Source organism: Gobio gobio, assembly GCF_949357685.1.
Source record: "Gobio gobio genome assembly, chromosome: 2".
NCBI lineage: Eukaryota > Metazoa > Chordata > Actinopteri > Cypriniformes > Gobionidae > Gobio > Gobio gobio.
In genome coordinates, this window is record NC_137098.1 from 26,818,879 (window position 1) to 26,836,831 (window position 17,953).

General features: G+C 38.2%; 1 protein-coding gene across 2 annotated transcripts in view; it reads right to left on the minus strand.

Moving 5' to 3' along the window:
* The window catches only part of sema4f (sema domain, immunoglobulin domain (Ig), transmembrane domain (TM) and short cytoplasmic domain, (semaphorin) 4F), an 81,721-nt gene that overhangs the window by 10,520 nt on the left and 53,248 nt on the right, over positions 1-17,953 (minus strand). Inside the window, exons 2-3 of one of the 2 annotated variants that reach the window (XM_079837728.1) lie at positions 4,031-4,179; positions 1,137-1,196 (exon numbers count right to left, since the gene is read on the minus strand). In XM_079837728.1, coding sequence (XP_079693854.1) covers positions 1,137-1,196; positions 4,031-4,179 — 209 coding nt within the window. The remainder of the gene's footprint in view (positions 1-1,136; positions 1,197-4,030; positions 4,180-17,953) is intronic. The other variant, XM_079837729.1, reaches the window with a different exon arrangement.

A 17,953-nucleotide genomic window follows, 5' to 3' on the forward strand; every position in this document is an offset into this window, starting at 1 on the left:
ACTGATGTACACAGCTTGTGTGAATGTGTCGAGTTTCCCTATCAATAACAGTGATTGGTAACCTGAACCCCACTGGGCTGTATCTAAGACCCCTAGATGTTTTCTACAGTGACACCTCCCCCATCTTTTATCCTTTAAAGGGCACCGTTAATCGGTAATGATTGACATTTCACAGTAGGACAATTTATAATGCACACAGGAGGTTTTCTTGCACAAGTGCACCCTAACTATCATATAGCCTACACCATGCTGGAATTTTGATGAAAGCCATTTGGCTTTACTCGAAACGTTTCCGTTTCAGGACTAGGCAGACCATTAAGTACATCAATAAAGAATTATGAGAGACCATTCTTTATCGATTCAGATTTTTCCATGTGTTGTAATCAAACGTGAATTTTTTTCAAGAAAAAAAAGTGTATTCAAATGACCAGCCGCAGGTCAGCAGGGTCAATTAGCTCACTTTTTCAGATCTTTCTCTTTCGTTTCCTCTCTTTCTCCATTCTACCATGACATACCTTTTGTTTGCCTAATCACACCCTTTCTGACCCTCCCCCACTGGGGCCTCAGCCCACTTGTCAATCATCCACAGGCCCCTCCCCCCAACATTGCAGCAGTGAATGCTAAACACAAATAAGTGAGCTCATTAGCTCGCTCTCACACTCACTCGCCCCATGTGCCGCCCTCAGCTGAGAGAAAGACAGAGAGAATGACATGCACACAGGGAACAATACTAAAGTCTGAGTGTATAAGATCAGGGGTTTTTTTATAAAAAAGGTTTAAACATGAAGAAATGAATATTACTTTAGGAAAATAGGTTTCAAATTATCGTCAGTAGTCAAATAAGACTAATTTTATCTTGGTAAACCCCGTTTTTGGACACGTTCACTCACAGAATAAAATCATTGCTGACTTTGAATTTGTGCATTTCTATAGAGGCATCTGTAACTGAGAATATTTGCTTTTGTGTGATGCTTAAGAATATTCTTTAAAATAAACAAAGCAGGCAAATGATGGATTTTGGAATTAGGAGCTTTTCCAACCCTTTTCCACAAGATTCACATAGTTTGTTTGCTTACTATTGAGCTCTTTAAATCCCCCCAACAAAAACACACACACACTACATCATATGAGTTTACCTCGGTTTTTCCCTTAGCAACACACGATTTCCTCCTGTCTTCTGGAACACTCCACTCAATCTACATAGATATTGAGAAAGATAGAGAGAGAGGGAGAGAGAGAAATCAGTACTTCAGATTCTTTCCTGGTTAAAAAGAAACTATGTCAGCCATGAATATGCAAAGCATGTTTGGCCTGTTAAATACAGAGGTTTATATAACACATGAGAATGTGAATTGAGTATCTGTAAATGTTATTTACTTATTTATCCCTATTAATGTCATATATAACTTTCGTGGTCATTTACACAACATTGTAATCTAGAGTTCAGGGTACAATTCTTTCAAAAATGAAAATAATTTGAGTAAACTGACATTATATCATTTTGTGTTGGACAATGGGGGTGAAGTAACAAATGTTGAGGTGAAGTACGTTGTTTCATCGCCAAAAAGCTCAATTCTCATTATCAAAAGTAGCAATATATGAAGAACAGCTCACACAGAAATCACTTCCAAACTAAGCAGCTTTCTGTTGGTCAGCGTGGCGAATTCATGTGAATTCAACTTGAATCCGATTCCAGATCGTGTGTGGATTGTGGACTTCTCTTGTAAAAACTTGCTGAACAGTTAGACCAATTTGTCAGACTATGTCCATATTGGACTGTACATTTTCCTGCTCTTTTAAAAAAAATACATGACTGCAGAATGCTGCGACTGACCAATCACAATCAAGTATTTCAGACAGCCATTAAAGCTTCTACACTGCTATTTTCACATATCTCACAGCACTCTCTGGTCTTTTTATTCACATAATCAAATCATTTCAAGCCAAATCAATATTTCATGTCCATTTGATTATTTATTTATTTGGCAAATTACACCCCTTTATGATACAGTACCTGACCGCCTTGAGGTTAGAAATGAGAAATGAGGTTAAAAAGCAATATGTGTTTGTTCTCAATAAGCTGAAAAAATATTTGAAAGAGAAATTATAAACCACAAAAATCTAAAAACTCTTTGCCTATAGGGACAAGATCATGACTTTTTAGCACAGGAAATGAGTTACCATGATTTCAGTGCTATGATCTCACCACAGTAGCTCTCCTTAATCTTATAGGCCTATCTAATATTACATGACACTTGACTGAGTAGTTTTGCTTCCAGATAGTGAACAGTTCAGATGGAGGTATGGTGCAAGCATGTCCTGTGCTTTGACATCCTGTGTGCTCGAGGGTAAACGGACGTGAAGCTACATTACGTGTGTGATGAATTTTGACTCTGATGACAGGAGACAGTGAGAGGTGACTGCTGGGGGAAATGGGAGTGCCGTCGTGGAGGGTTAATTTGGTTAGAGAGCTGCAGTAGCGTCCAGGGATGAGATCATCTAGTTTAGCTTGATGAAAAGCGGTGTATTGAATCCTGTTGGGCTGTCTGTTATGATGATTATATGGGAGTATGTTGGTGTGCAGTTATTGTTATTTGGCACAAAGCATTTTACGTAATGATTTAGCTGATCATTCCACTTGAATTAAATATTTTCTTTTTATTCGAATTAAACAAACACAGACGTCTCTCTTGTACTCTACAATTAGCGTAAATTGTAGCACTTGACAGTAAGGTCACATTTCTTAACATAAGTAAATGCATAAGCTATCGTGAGCTAACAATGAACAGCATTTATAGTAGAGTATATATAGATTATTGGGGCGCATGTCTGCAGCAGGTGCTGAAAGGATCTACAAAGTTGCAGGCACTTTGAAAATGGTTCAATACTTGGGAATCCTTCTGAATACAATGAAGCCAAGTATGGAGGATCTGTGTGGAGAGCAAATGTTTATTTACCAACATGATAACGATCCTAAACACACCGTGCGCATGCAACAAAGTTGTGCACAATTAAAATTCATGCTCAGCATTTGCACCAGTCTTTGGGCCCTATTTTAACGATCTAAGCGCATGGTCTAAAGCGCACGACACAAGTGCACTTAGGGCGTGTCCGAATCCACTTTTGCCAGTTTAACGACCGAAAAATGGTCGGCGTGCCCACCACATGGTCTAAAAGGATGTGTTTAGGGGCGTAACGTGCAATAAACCAATCAGAGTCTCATCTCCCATTCTCTTTAAAAGCCAGTTGCGCTTGCACCATAGCGGATTCACTATTTACATGGCGGAATTTGCAAGCAGAAAGACTGAATCCTTTTATTTTTAATATTTAAAAATGTTTGTGTGCTGCTGCACGATGTGGACCTGCCTTTAGACGCATATTACTAACGTGCTCTTAAAATAGAAATAAAAATATTGCGCCATTGACTTTGGACCAGGTTTTTGTTGGTTAATGGCACATTTCAGTTCCTCAAAATAATACACCTCGTTTTCAGACCAGCACCACCATGGGCATACAAATGGGCGCAAATGCATGTGCTATTTGACGCAGGACGTGAAAATGATAACTGTGTCAGGTTGAAACTAGCAAAAAAACACTTGCGTCGCGCCGCATTGTGCCGGGTGTCTGATAGGGCCCCTAAAGTGGCCTCTTCGGTCCCCTGACTGTAAAGCCATTGAAAACCTTTAGGAAATTATAAACCTGAATTGTGATCAATCATGCAGGTCTTCCAATGAAGCTCAACTTAGGAAAGAACTTAAGGAGGATTGGAAAGACATGAAGCATGACACATGCGTAAAGTTTAGTGAGTCAATATATTGTGCAAATATTCCCTACGGACATATCTTAAGATTAGTATGTAAATTAACAGTATCTATATATGATTTATTTATACGCAAATTAAGAGTGCTGACGGGATGATGTACTTTTGTAGGTCAACCTGGAAGTTAGCATCCCCTTGGTTTCCTCGACAAAAAGGCTTTTGCATTATTGTCAAGCTGTGACATTCACTGCAAGAGAAAAGAGAGCTCACCAACTTCCTCTTCGATAGGTTAGCAGTATCCACGGCAATGATTGCATCACGCGCGCCAAGGTACAGCATCCCAGACACACGGTCCAACAGGAAGGTGCTGAAGTTATATATGCTCCTAAACTCAAGGGAACCCAGCTTAGAAATGTCTGCTGAGAAGAAGAAAAAGAGAGAAGCATGGATTAAATACCAAAAGATTTATCACAGCAAGTTAGTAAATTAATTCATATAAGTCACACATATAAAAAAAAAAAATATATATATATATATATATATACACTTTCTTCCTTGCATCCATGCACACACAGATTCATTCTAAGATTATGATATTTGTCACATCCTATACACTAGCCCATTCACAAACCCATTGATATGATCAAATTTAAAGCTAAATATGATTTCACCCTTCAGATAGTGAAGACACATGAAGAAAAGTCAAGAAAAGTGAAGAAAGTCGGTTTTACTAAATTTGTGAGGATATTTTCTTTCAAGAATAGCCAAGCATTTACATATATGCACACACTATGAATGTCTGTTTCGCATCAGTAAGGATGAGTAATTCTGTTCAGATATGTATATTAGCATGTGGGTTGAGGCTCTGAAATTTTAATGCGGTTTAAGATGTGCTATATCTGATGCCCATGGCAAATTTAATACAGCATCTGCACTGCACTGCATTTAATCTGTTCCTCTATATTTAAAATGTGAAACACTCATTTGCTCCATTACCCTCGTCATAAGTGTATTTAAGAGCTTAGAGAAATATATATATAGACACAGCGAAAGAAAGAGCACAGCAGAGACAATTTGAGGAAAGAGGACAGATCACACTCATCTTGTAGTGTGATATGAGTGTTAGAGGGTAAGTGACACTAAGAAACATAAAAGTCTGAGCTGAGTTTGCTTGTTGAAACCAACAGAAATGTTATTCATTCAATGAACGCTCATTTCTTGAGCAGTTCAGACTCTTAGTATCCTGTGTCCTGTCTATTTAATGTCTGAACTCATGAAACGACATTAAACACAGATTTGATGTGAAACAGAAAGGCTGTGTGTGATCAGCCTGGTATGTGTGCGTATAGATCTGTTTGCCTTTATATTTGTGCTTGTTTGTACTGACTGCAGCCATTGGCTCTGGATCTGAGCACATGTTAATCACTTGTAATCGCTCTTCTACCACTCTCATCTCAGTCAATCATCCTCCATTTCTTCTTCTTCTTTTATTTGCATACATATTCTTTGTAATTCTGGCCTGAAATGTTTAGACAAAATTCTATCCCACACTAAAAACAATCCCTATATTAAGGCCTATTCACACCAAGATTAAACTTTGTTGTGATACATTTTTGAATTTGAATTAATGGAATATTAATGCGTAAAGGCCGACAAGAACATTTGCATACCATCATTGAGACTGATTTAACGAAGAGATGTTGTAATATCTTTTTCATTGGCCAAACAATAATATCAATAAGCAAACAATAAGAACGTTTTGGTCATGTGCCCGAAGATGCTGCTGTTACATAATATGGTTGCTCAGGTTTTCTGAGTGTTTGCTTTAGTTGTTGATTACTGACATTTCTCTTGAAGTGCTCTAAACATTAGGCTTCTAACATGATATCCTTTTCCCAATCATATCAAACAAGCACACACATTTATCTTCTTAAGAGGCAATGAACAGCCTTTAATACAACAAGATAATCACCTCCTTCTAAAGCTAATATCTGACAGCTGCCAAGCCAAATGTGTCCTGATATAATACCTCACTAATACTCTATAGCACAAAAGCATGTGTGAGAGTACATGGATACACACATACCGGACCTGAGATAGAAGAACACTGAACAAACTGTACCACTTTACCTAACAAGCACATTTGAAACTGACCATCACAACTCACAAGCAGCCATTTTATATGAAATGCAACTGCAAAACCTCTGTAAACTGTAAAAACCTGTAAAACTCTAAACAAACAAAAAAAAACCTTGTGTTATGCGATGACATCAGAAGAATGTCTCAGCATTTTTCTTTGTAGTCAGCCACCAAACCTGCTGTTCAACTTCGAAATCTGTTTTACAATTCAGACTAACATACACACAGTTTGACAGGTGTAAGATTATTCTCAAATGAATTCACAAAATGGATTATCTGCATGTTTGGTTGATAGCCAGAAAAAAAAAACTGCTGTACTTTCCAAAGATGGATGGCTTACGTGAAACTGTTGAAATGCAAACAAAGCAAAGAAATGTGTACATGTTTTCTACAGTTTACATCAAACACACGGAAGACATAATGGATAGTTCAGATCACAGATGCTGATTGGTGCTAGCTTAATTAGCCTACACTATACAATATAGACCTAAAATGCTATAATTAGCTAAAATACACAACAGTAACAGTTATGATCTGAAACATACGTTCACCAGTTGCTGTGTATGTATAACCCCATGCAGTACCCATAGATCCCAATTATTAGTCTGCCAAAGTTGCCAGGGACTGTATCTTTAGACACCTTATTGCTTAAATAATTTGTATAGTACAAGAAGAGTATATCGAAATGGAATAAAACAAACAAATTCAAACAATTCCAAGCCGTGGCACCAAAATTTCTTTTTTTAAATGGCTATGGCTCCAAAATCTGATTGGACAAACCAAGTTTAATATAGCCTACGTACATGTGACTGCACATCAAATCAATTATTAATATGTTTATTGTGAAAAGAAAACAGCAGTAATTATTATTATAATTATTGCTGTATTGTTATTGCTATTTATCAACAACTATAATTATTATTATAATAATAGTTGAAGTAGTAGTAGCAGAATTAATTTTATTATAATTTAATAATAACAATACAATTATTTGTGTTGTTATTATTATAATGATCACAATAATCGTATTCATTTTTATAATAATAATATATATTATATATGTAATAATAACAATACTTTTACAACTTAAATACATTAAAAGACCTGATTTTATCAAAAAATAATTTGAATATTCTTCTCATTGTCTCCTTTTCCATCCAACTCTCTCTCTCAATCTGTGCCTCACAACCTGCCAATAACAAACCCCACCCTCTTTCATCATTTCTAGCTGTCATTCCCAATGAGTGAGACAGAAAAGCGGAAAGCAAATGATGGAGGCAGTAGATGGAAACAGACAAAGACACTTGCTTTAGGCAAGGTCCTGCTAAATGTCATTGTGTCACACTCTATCCTCTCCCTCCAGGTCCTTCCAGAAATGTTTCCCCCCTGCTGCGCATACCGATGTGGTTTTGGTTCCTAGAGCTAGGCCATCTGCCACGATTCCCCCAAACCAAATGCCAATCTCCTACAACTTTATGTCTGACCACTCATCTGTGAGGGAGTATGTGTGTGTGTGAGAGAGACTGACTGAGACAGATAAGACACATTTAGAAATGCGCAGCAGGAATTGATGCAAGAACAAATGTTCAAAATTTTCTTGCAGTCCACAGGCAAGTTGAAATGGTAAAATACAGAGCAATGGATCTTGTCACTAAGGCTTCAGTGCGGCACTGTCATAGGCTGATACAGCAGCCAAAGCCAACCTCCCGCCATTAATCATTCATTCAGTCTCAGCACATTAATCATGAATGACGAACGAGAGAGAAGGGGTAAAAAAGGGGGAGAAGAGGGCAGGAGTGAGTTTGGCGTGTTTGGTCTCTCCTCATACCGCTCTGTAAAATATTTTCTTTCTCCTTTGCTGCCTTCTCATGCCCAAACTTCTAAAATCATATTGATTTCCATCATTCCCTTTCTCTGACACGCTGTACGGCCACACAGTGTGTTGAGTGGGCTGCATAAATGCTCTCTGATTGGCTCTGGCTGCTGGGGGATTTCGAGAATTGCCATTTTAGGAGGAGGAGGAGGGGGGGGGGGGGGGGTTACTACTGCTGAATAATGTACTCTAAAACTGAATCTGTCAGTCATAGAGAAAACTGCAAGGGAAGAGAGAGAAGCTTAACAGTATTGCAAAAAGCATTGCAGTTTGTTGTGTTTAAAGTTGTCTTTTTTATGCACAAACATTTAAATTTCATGGACCAAAAAAATGAAAATAAAAATATTAAAACTCTGATAAAAATGTCAAAAAAATAGTTTGCAGTGTTAATATTCTGACAAACACATCTAAATATTGCAACCCAGGCAGAGAAAAATGCCTCTACCTTATTAAGGAAAAAATAATCAATGTAGGCTTTATAATCAAATAATTATTCAAAAAATCTGTGCCAACAAGGAAAACCCCTGAATTGCTCATACAAACACATATTACTAATACTAAATACACACTCGTTCACCTGGTCTAATTTTCCAGTAGCCCTTCAACCTTGACTCATCCAAAATGACTATTCCTACTGTGGTTTCCCCGCTGGGAATTTTCTGCGGCTTATCTGCTGTGTCAGGAGTAATAGAGAGAATAAAACGCTGAAGCCCTGATTTATGGTTTATTCCTCATGATCGCTTCATGGTTACTGTGGAGACTGTAGTTGCAGCTGACTGGCTGAATTGATAAAGCAAATTCAAAGAGTCAGGGAGAGGAAAAGAGATGGATGGGGACGAAAAGGGAGGGATACTTCTTGCAAAACGAATGCAATAAATTTTACCTTGTGCATTTTTACACACCATAAAAACCATGGTGTGACTTTTTACAAAGGTGGGGACAGCACACCAGACATGGCCATAAATGATGTCACCGCGGGTAATGGCTCACGATGTAATTTTTATTCATCAATGAGATTGTTTGATTAGCGTCACGGTCATGTTCATGTTTAGTTTAGTTTTTGTCATGTCATAACACTCTGTGTACTCCTTTACATCATAAGATGAATGGCATTTATGCTAATATTGGTCTCTCTGTTTATCCCGAGGTTTACTATAGTCAGCCGGATCCGGGCCTTATCCAAATCAGATGGTGGACCAGCGACTAGACATGACCACAATGCTTCCCTGAAGTGTCAGCAGAGATTGCGTCAAGACCAGTAGTTCTCAAACCTATCCTGAGGACCCCTCACCACTGCACATTTTGTATGTCTCCCTCATCAGACACACCCAATTCAAGTCTTGTAGTCTCTACTAATGATCTGATGAGTTGAATCAGGTGTGTTAGATGAGGCAGACATGCAAAATGTGCACATGTGGGGGGTCCCCAGGACAGGTTTGAGAACCGCTGAACTAGACTGTCCCCTGTGAAGGCCTCATCGACACGACAGTGGCACTGATCCTCAACAAACCCGTCTCCAGCGTGATGACTCCGATTTTCAACCAGATGGAACTGGATAAATATTCTGAATGTTCCGATCCAATCTGACTTCTGTAATGCTGCCTGAATCATAATCATGCACTGTTCGTTCATTGGCCAGAGAAGAACTGGCTCCCTGACTGAGCCTGGTTTCTCCCAAGGTTTTTTTCTCCATTCTGTCAACTGATGTTTTGGTTCCTTGCCACAGTCACCTCTGGCTTTTTGCTTAGTTGGGGACGCTAAATATTCAACTTTATTACTGATCTGCCTGCATTGACACCATTGTATGAGAATTGGACTGAGTTGTATGAGCTGTATTTACATCACTGTTTTCTCCACATTAGTTATCATTCAGTTTAGCTGTTCCTGTTTAGTTCCCTCTTTTAACCTGTGTATATACAGTATACTTCCTGTTTTGTTTGGTTCTCTGTCCGGTCTTGTTTATGTAAAATGTTGTGATTGCTAAATCTTCTTCGATCTCATAAGTTTCTCTATTGTGTATTCAATAAAGTCAGTTTTTGTCTGATACTCCTTCTTCGTGCGCTTTGTACATAGCCAATATGTTACAATTAGCTTATCCTTTAAAATGTTGAGATGGTGAAGTAAGTAATATTGCACTTCACACACTAGTCTAAATCTAAAACAGAAACAGATCTTTAATACATGCGTTTGAAATAGAACAGATGCACATCGATCAAACAAGAAACACTTCCTCTGTCTCTTACTGAAAAAAGCAAACATGACAAGTTATCTCAGGAGTATATGGAGCACATAAAAATTTGCTTTGAATATGAGCTATAAGATATCATCTCTCAAGCGTCATTACAAAAGCCCTTGTATTTGGTTACATCATTGATAACAGATTTCCTTAGACAACAATGATGCAACTGACACCTATGAGTCACAGGAAATACTTTGTATTCATTCTCTCAAGTAACTAACAAACACATATCATTTTTTTCCTGGGGTCAAAAAGGAGGTTTATTCCAACAGCTCAGGTTTAAAAGTACGTCAAGAGTTTTATTTCATAGTACATCACGACAGAGCGTTGGGTTTAAGTGACTAAGTATGTGTGAACTTGCTTTTCTACTATAGGGACTTTGAGTGTTATTGTTGTGGACAGGTTATTTGACAACAGTCTGGAAGTGGATTGTGTATGTACACACTGACTATATCTCACTATCAGTCTCTCTCACTTCATGTCAGATCACATTATTGTTAATTCAACCTGTCAACAGATATAGAATTTAAATCGAATGTGTAGTTCACTGCAAGGTTTTGAATGTTGTTACATCAGAGACACATTAAATTGTGACTTACTAGCATTTCATCTAGTCTTTATTAATATTTTATTCAAAAGCGACTTACAGTGTATTCAGGATACATTTTATCAGGCTATTTATCCCATGATACTGGCATTACTAATGCTAAGGTATGCTAACTGAGCTAGGCAAAAACACTCAAGAGAAAGACGTCCAAATTAGTCCTGACTTGACCACACACAAGGGTCTATTGGACATAATCTGTAATGACAGGTGGCCTGGAGGGGAGACTGTAAAAAATTCAGGGTTAACTTGACTCGACTGCAGTCAGGCTAAGTGTTTAGAGTGTGTTGAGAGTCCGTTTGTAACACTAACATTTAGCAACTGAGTGAATTTCTCAGGCCCAACATTAACAAATAGAGAAGGAGAGGAAGTAAACTGCAAACACTCTAGTCACCTGAGAGTCTGTGATAAATAAGCTCAACAGCAGGGGAAAAAAACAGCTGCAAGGAGAACAATAACCTTGATCATTTAGTACTTCCAACTGGGCTGTGTTTCTCAAAAGCATTGTGAGCTAAGTTGATCGTAGAGATCATTGGTCCCCATGAGGAAAACATCTTATAAATCAGACTAAGTGATGTTTTTTGAAAATGTAAAAATGCAGAATGTTTCCTGTGATGGGTAGGTTTAGGGGTAGGGGCAGTGTAGGGGGATATAAAATACGGTTTGTACGGTATAAAAACCATTACGCCTATGGAAAGTCCACATAAAAAATGAAAACACAACATATGTGTGTGTGTGTGTGTGTGTGTGTGTGTGTGTGCCCGTGTGTGTGTGTGTGTGTGTGCGCGTGTATTTTGTTACAGTTTGTTTAAGCTATTTGACATATTTCTTGATATTTATGTCTTTCTTCTGAATACAGAAAGGCTTCAAATATAGATCAAGACATTTTCCTAAATTGTTTTTCACCAATATAACAATATATACAATACAATATGATTACTAATTTCAGTTTTGAATCAGTGAAAATGAATCAGCATTTGACTACTATTTGACTACTCAGCATTTGACTACAACTCTAACAACTCTACTTCACATCTCTGTCTTAACACCCTCAAACTCACAAGTCGGAGGATGGATTATGAAACTAATCTAATGACACAATATTTAGAAAAGGGAATTGTGAAAAAAAAAGTTCATAAAAAATAAAAGATTTTATATTGTCAAGAAAATCCTTGAATACTGTGAATATCTGATATACAATCTCTCCCAGCCTTTTTTCCATTGTTGGGTTAGAACAAAATCTCTGTTTTGTTTCAATTTGTTTTTCAATTGCCTCATAAACATGACATCAATTGCCTCATAAACACGACATCCTCAATAAACCCGTCTCCTGCGTGATGACTCAGATCTTTCGAATATTCCTATCTAATCTGACTTCTGACCTGTAATGTTGCCAGAATCATAATCATACACTGTTTGTTAATTGGCCAGAGGAGAACTGGCACCCCGACTGAGCCTGGTTTCTTCCAAGGTTTATTTTTCTCCATTATACCACCTGATGGGGTTTTGGTTCCTTGCCCCTGTCGCCTTTGGCTTGGTTTGCTCAGTTGGGGACACTAAATTTTCAACTAAATATTCTAATAAATTTTCAACTATATTACTGATCTACCCGCAATGTCACTATATGATAATTGAAATGAGCTGGATGACTGGATCTCCAGAATCAAAATCTGTTGCATTATTTTCCTGTTTAACACTGTGAAGCTACTTTGAAAGAATTAGCATTGTAACAAGCGCTATAAAAATAAAGGTGACTTGACTTGATTCAATTAAATTTCATATTTTGAACAATCAGCATAACACTAATCATCTGGAGGACATAGCATTACAGTTTGTGCTGTTCATACAGTAATTATCTTATCTTTCATCCTTCCTTTCTTTAGTTCTCATCAGTCACTCTATACAGAATGGTTCATGTCTTTGACCAACCTGCTCTTTCAACCCACCCATATACACACACACACACTCACTCAGAACAACAGAACACAGCTGGCGGATAGACGTTCACCAGCTGCACATACAGTATGGCTGCTGGTGTGTCTGCTGCACAGTTTGACAATAGAAGGTCACATTGTATTGTTTTCCATTGTTATGTTAATTGCAATTAGCATGTAGAGTAACCCTAACTAATCTCTAAATCTAACTTTTTTTTGCAATGAAAAATAGATAATTTATGGTATGTATGAACCATTTTCCATTTGGAGTGCTTTTGCATTTTACCTCCAAAAGAATAGCTATGTCAAAAACAGACACTAGCACACAGTGTTCCATTTTGATTTGTCTGAAATTTTGTATAGCTCAATATAAATAAAATGTTCAATACAGATGTAATAGTGTTTGACTTTTTGACGTAACACCATTTAATAAGGTTTAGTATAATTAAATTAAATAATTTAAGTAACATATGTGCACACATATTATTCATAGGTCAAGCCATTGTTAAATTTAGCTGAATTACAACAGACAGAAGTAGTAGTAAATGAAGATCCAAGTCTTATTGCTGAACTGAGCCAAATGATCTGGCTCACCAAATAGAGACAGAATTCCCATCACTATTACACACACACACACACACACACACACACACACACACACACACACACACACACACACACACACACACACACACACACACACACACACACACACACACAGTTGATTTGGCTGATATCAGATACACACTCACAGATTTAGCAAACGGATACATTTGAAATAATAGAAAGTAGTGTCCTTTGAATAGTAATGCCAGTAAAGTTTGACCTTGTGGGGACATTTTTTTGTCCTCATGAGGTAACAAGCTTTTAAATCATACAGATTTATAAAACATGGAAACCCAACATGTGTGTGTGTATGAGTGTGTGTTTGACATTAGCTGACTGCTTGCATTGTTACACTGAAGTACATTGTGTGTTTGCTGATTGATGGTAGAGGTCAGTCACTGATCAACATCCTGTTCACAACAGAGCGTGTGTGTGTGTGTGTGTGTGTGTGTGTGTGTGTGTGTGTGTGTGTGTGTGTGTGTGTGTGTGTGTGTGTGTGTGTGTGTGTGTCAGTTGCAGAGAAAAGCAGACAACTCATACATAACTGTCTTACTGGGCCTAAATAGGTTTCATTGTCTTCTAGTGATCCTTCCATTCTTTTAAATGCTTCCACTGGACTAGTTGTTTGTAACATTTTATCAATCGCTGTATTTTTATGTAGTTTGTTGTCAATAGTTTTATTTCATTTAAAGTAACATCTAGTACATTAATTACAAAGACAGTGTCCTGGGAATCATCTAAAAGAACAATAATGACAGAGCAGGATAATCTAATAATTATTACTTAATATCTTATAATATGTAATATTTTTTTTACATTATTTATCCATGTTCAATGTGCACAAACTATAAAAAGCTGTAAAGAATCCATGTAATGACTGTGGCTCAGTGACACATTCAGCATTGTTCTGTTTGTTTGAGTATCAATGGACAGGACTGCCCGTTTGTCCAACCAATGGCAGATTAGAGAGAGTGTTTGGGATCATTATTTTTGCAATAGCATTTGGTTTATGCAGCTAGTGCCAGAGAAATTAACCAATTCACTTTTAAATGTCTTGTCTGACATTTTGTCATTTACCACATTCTACAAATACGCAAGGATATTATTGCCTATAATATTGCTGTCTCACAAGCATTAATTGCAATCTGTGGGTATTGTCCATTATAAACTGATACGGTCTGATATTTTCTCACAGAGATGTTCTCAACATTTCACGTTTCATAATGCGTGTACGCAGAAATATCACACTAATGCTTTTTATGTTCCAGTTTCTCAGAAACCATAATTTGCAAGTGTTGAGAACATCACACGTACACAAAAACAATAGCAAATGCACATACATATACAAAGACCTTGCTTGTTCTTATTTAATTCATAACCAAATTATATAATGTATCCTGACATTTGAAATATGCTCATTGCTCACAAATTATACACTCACCTAAAGGATTATTAGGAACACCTGTTCAATTTCTCATTAATGCAATTATCTAATCAACCAATCACATGGCAGTTGCTTCAATGCATTTAGGGGTGTGGTCCTGGTTAAGACAATCTCCTGAACTCCAAACTGAATATCAGAATGGGAAAGAAAGGTGATTTAAGCAATTTTGAGCGTGGCATGGTTGTTGGTGCCAGGCGGGCCGGTCTGAGTATTTCACAATCTGCTCAGTTACTGGGATTTTCACACACAACCATTTCTAGGGTTTACAAAGAATGGTGTGAAAAGGGAAAAACATCCAGTATGCGGCAGTCCTGTGGGCGAAAATGCCTTGTTGATGCTAGAGGTCAGAGGAGAATGGGCCGACAGATTCAAGCTGATAGAAGAGCAACTTTGACTGAAATAACCACTCGTTACAACCAAGGTATGCAGCAAATCATTTGTGAAGCCACAACACACACAACCTTGAGGCGGATGGGCTACAACAGCAGAAGACCCCACCGGGTACCACTCATCTCCACTACAAATAAGAAAAAGAGGCTACACTTTGCACAAGCTCACCAAAAAAGGACAGTTGAAGACTGGAAAAATGTTGCCTGGTCTGATGAGTCTCGATTTCTGTTGAGACATTCAGATGGTAGAGTCAGAATTTGGCGTAAAAAGAATGAGAACATGGATCCATCATGCCTTGTTACCACTGTGCAGGCTGGTGGTGGTGGTGTAATGGTGTGGGGGATGTTTTCTTGGCATACTTTAGGCCCCTTAGTGCCTGAGCATTGTTTCTGACCATGTCCATCCCTTTATGACCACCATGTACCCATCCTCTGATGGCTACTTCCAGCAGGATAATGCACCATGTCACAAAGCTCTAATCATTTCAAATTGGTTAATTGAACATGACAATGGGTTCACTGTACTAAAATGGCCCCCACAGTCACCATATCTCAACCCAATAGAGCATCTTTGGGATGTGGTGGAACGGGAGCTTCGTGCCCTGGATGTGCATCCCACAATCTCCATCAACTGCAAGATGCTATCCTATCAATATGGGCCAACATTTCTAAAGAATGCTTTCAGCACCTTGTTGAATCAATGCCACGTAGAATTAAGGCAGTTCTGAAGGCGAAAGGGGAAATATATATATATATATATATATATATATATTAGTGGTGGGCATAGATACATTTTTTTAATCTAGATTAATCTCACTGTAATCTTGGAATTAATCTAGATTAAAATGGCTCATTTGAATGCTGCCGAAGGCATTCAGAATATGTGTGCTCGTAAGTGATCCTTTGTCTTTTTGTAGTTTGAATAATAAATAACTTCTGTCCCTTTAAGACCTGACGCACGCGTGGATCCCAAACACTGTTCCTGTGAGCTGGTTACGACTGTGTTTACGTTAAAACTCACCAAGATGGGCATTGAGACATTTTTGAGTGTATTTGACCATTATTAAGATGGAAAAAGGAGCTAATTTTTGCACTTGTATGTCAGAGGCGGCTTTATTACGGTATGTGTGTGTGTGCGCTTCAGACGCGAGCGCGAAACCTGCGGGAATGAGTAGAATTAACGTTATGTGCAACCCCACGCGAAATTCAGACCGGTCACACCAATACTAACACGCAGTCTGAGGACAAATCCTGCAGAACACGCGTTCACCGTGTTCAGAGGGTTAACCGGCCTGCATGAGAGGAGGCGGGTGTGTCAACTCGCTGTCAGTCGGAGAGGAGAGGAGAGCACAGCTGATATCGATACTGTAGAAAATGAGTATCGTATCGTTTCAGATATTTCAGTATGGATACATATCGAAATATCGATATTTTTGACAACACTAGTAGGCATACACACAGGTTCGGTCTCTCGCCCCCTACAGTGCAATTCGGCTAGGTATACATCCGCGCTAAAATATCAAGGTGAAAGTCATCATAGCTTGCGTAGTATAGACCCAGCTCCCAACCCAACTTTGAGAATAGATTAACGGCAATATTTCTTTTATCGCCCGATAAGAGTCTCGAGTGTTAACGCAGCACGTTAACGCCGATAACGGCCCACCACTTTATATATATATATATATATAATAACTGTAATAGATTATCAATATTCAATGCATTTCAGCACCATAAGTATTTTCATATTCCACCAACAGTAACTACCAAACCTACACTAATCTATGCTAAAGCTAAGATCAACTCTGTGCTTTCATTGGCTTAGCGCTGGAGTCTTCAAAAGCTCAGCGCTTTGGCTTTAAGTGAAGCTCTTTGAAAGTGTCTTCAACAGAGACAGTTAGCAGCTCCTCCAGAGAGCTGAGATTTACAAGACTTTAGACATGGGAGAAATAGGACTAGAGCAGGACTGAGGACTGCAGATAGACAATAAGACAAACACAGTATTTTGACAAGTGGATGAGTATTGGGAGAGTTGGGTACTCAGTGGGCCTCATTTATGAAACAAACATATGTCAGAAAACTGTGTACGGCTGTTTCCACGAAAAACTTGGCATTTATCAATATGGACGTGAGCGGTGGCACCGATCAAATCTCATGTCAGGTCTCAGCTCGTCTACTTTTTAGTTAGCGGGAATTTGCGTACAGCATAGCAAATCTGGCGAAGAATTGAAATGAGAGCATTTTGATTATTTAGATTATGTTCCTGACTGACAACCAAAGCTCATTAGTCTCATTTGTCATTAGGCTCATTAGTCGACCATTAAGTTTAGAATGTCAAATTATATTAGCTTTTCATGAGCAAATAGCAGCATAAACAACAGAACACGAGGATTCACACATCGTCACATCTCACACCTGCATCGCTTCTGTGAATGGAGAAAAACAGAATAAAATTAACTTTACACACACAACGTATCAGTTCTAGCGTGTTTTTTTGTAACTAGACATTTCAGCTATTCCAGGGTTTTTCCTGCATTGAAAATTTTTGGCCCGCCAAAGCCTTATTTGATGAGTTATTGTGATTTATGAGTGTAGAATAGATGACTGCTGCACTTGTGATACGGCCGTGTTAACTGAGTGACAGAGTGACGAGCAGAGAGCTCCTCCCCCCCGCGCACGCTCTCTCTGTCTGTCGATATCTTCTCATATTTCACATATTGGCTCATATTTCACATATTAATCAAAATCAAAAGGTCGGAAGACCGAATCCATGTTGCACGTGCCACATTCGGACAATTTTTTCCTTGAATTACCGCTGGGTGTGAACTGCGCTCAAAAAACGTTGACTCTTCTCTGACCAGCTGACATAAACCATAGTTTCAATAAACGGGAAAACATTATATTCAGTTATGAAGTGTATTCTGTATTGACAAATCTTTTGCGATGTTCTAACAGACGGGATTCGCAC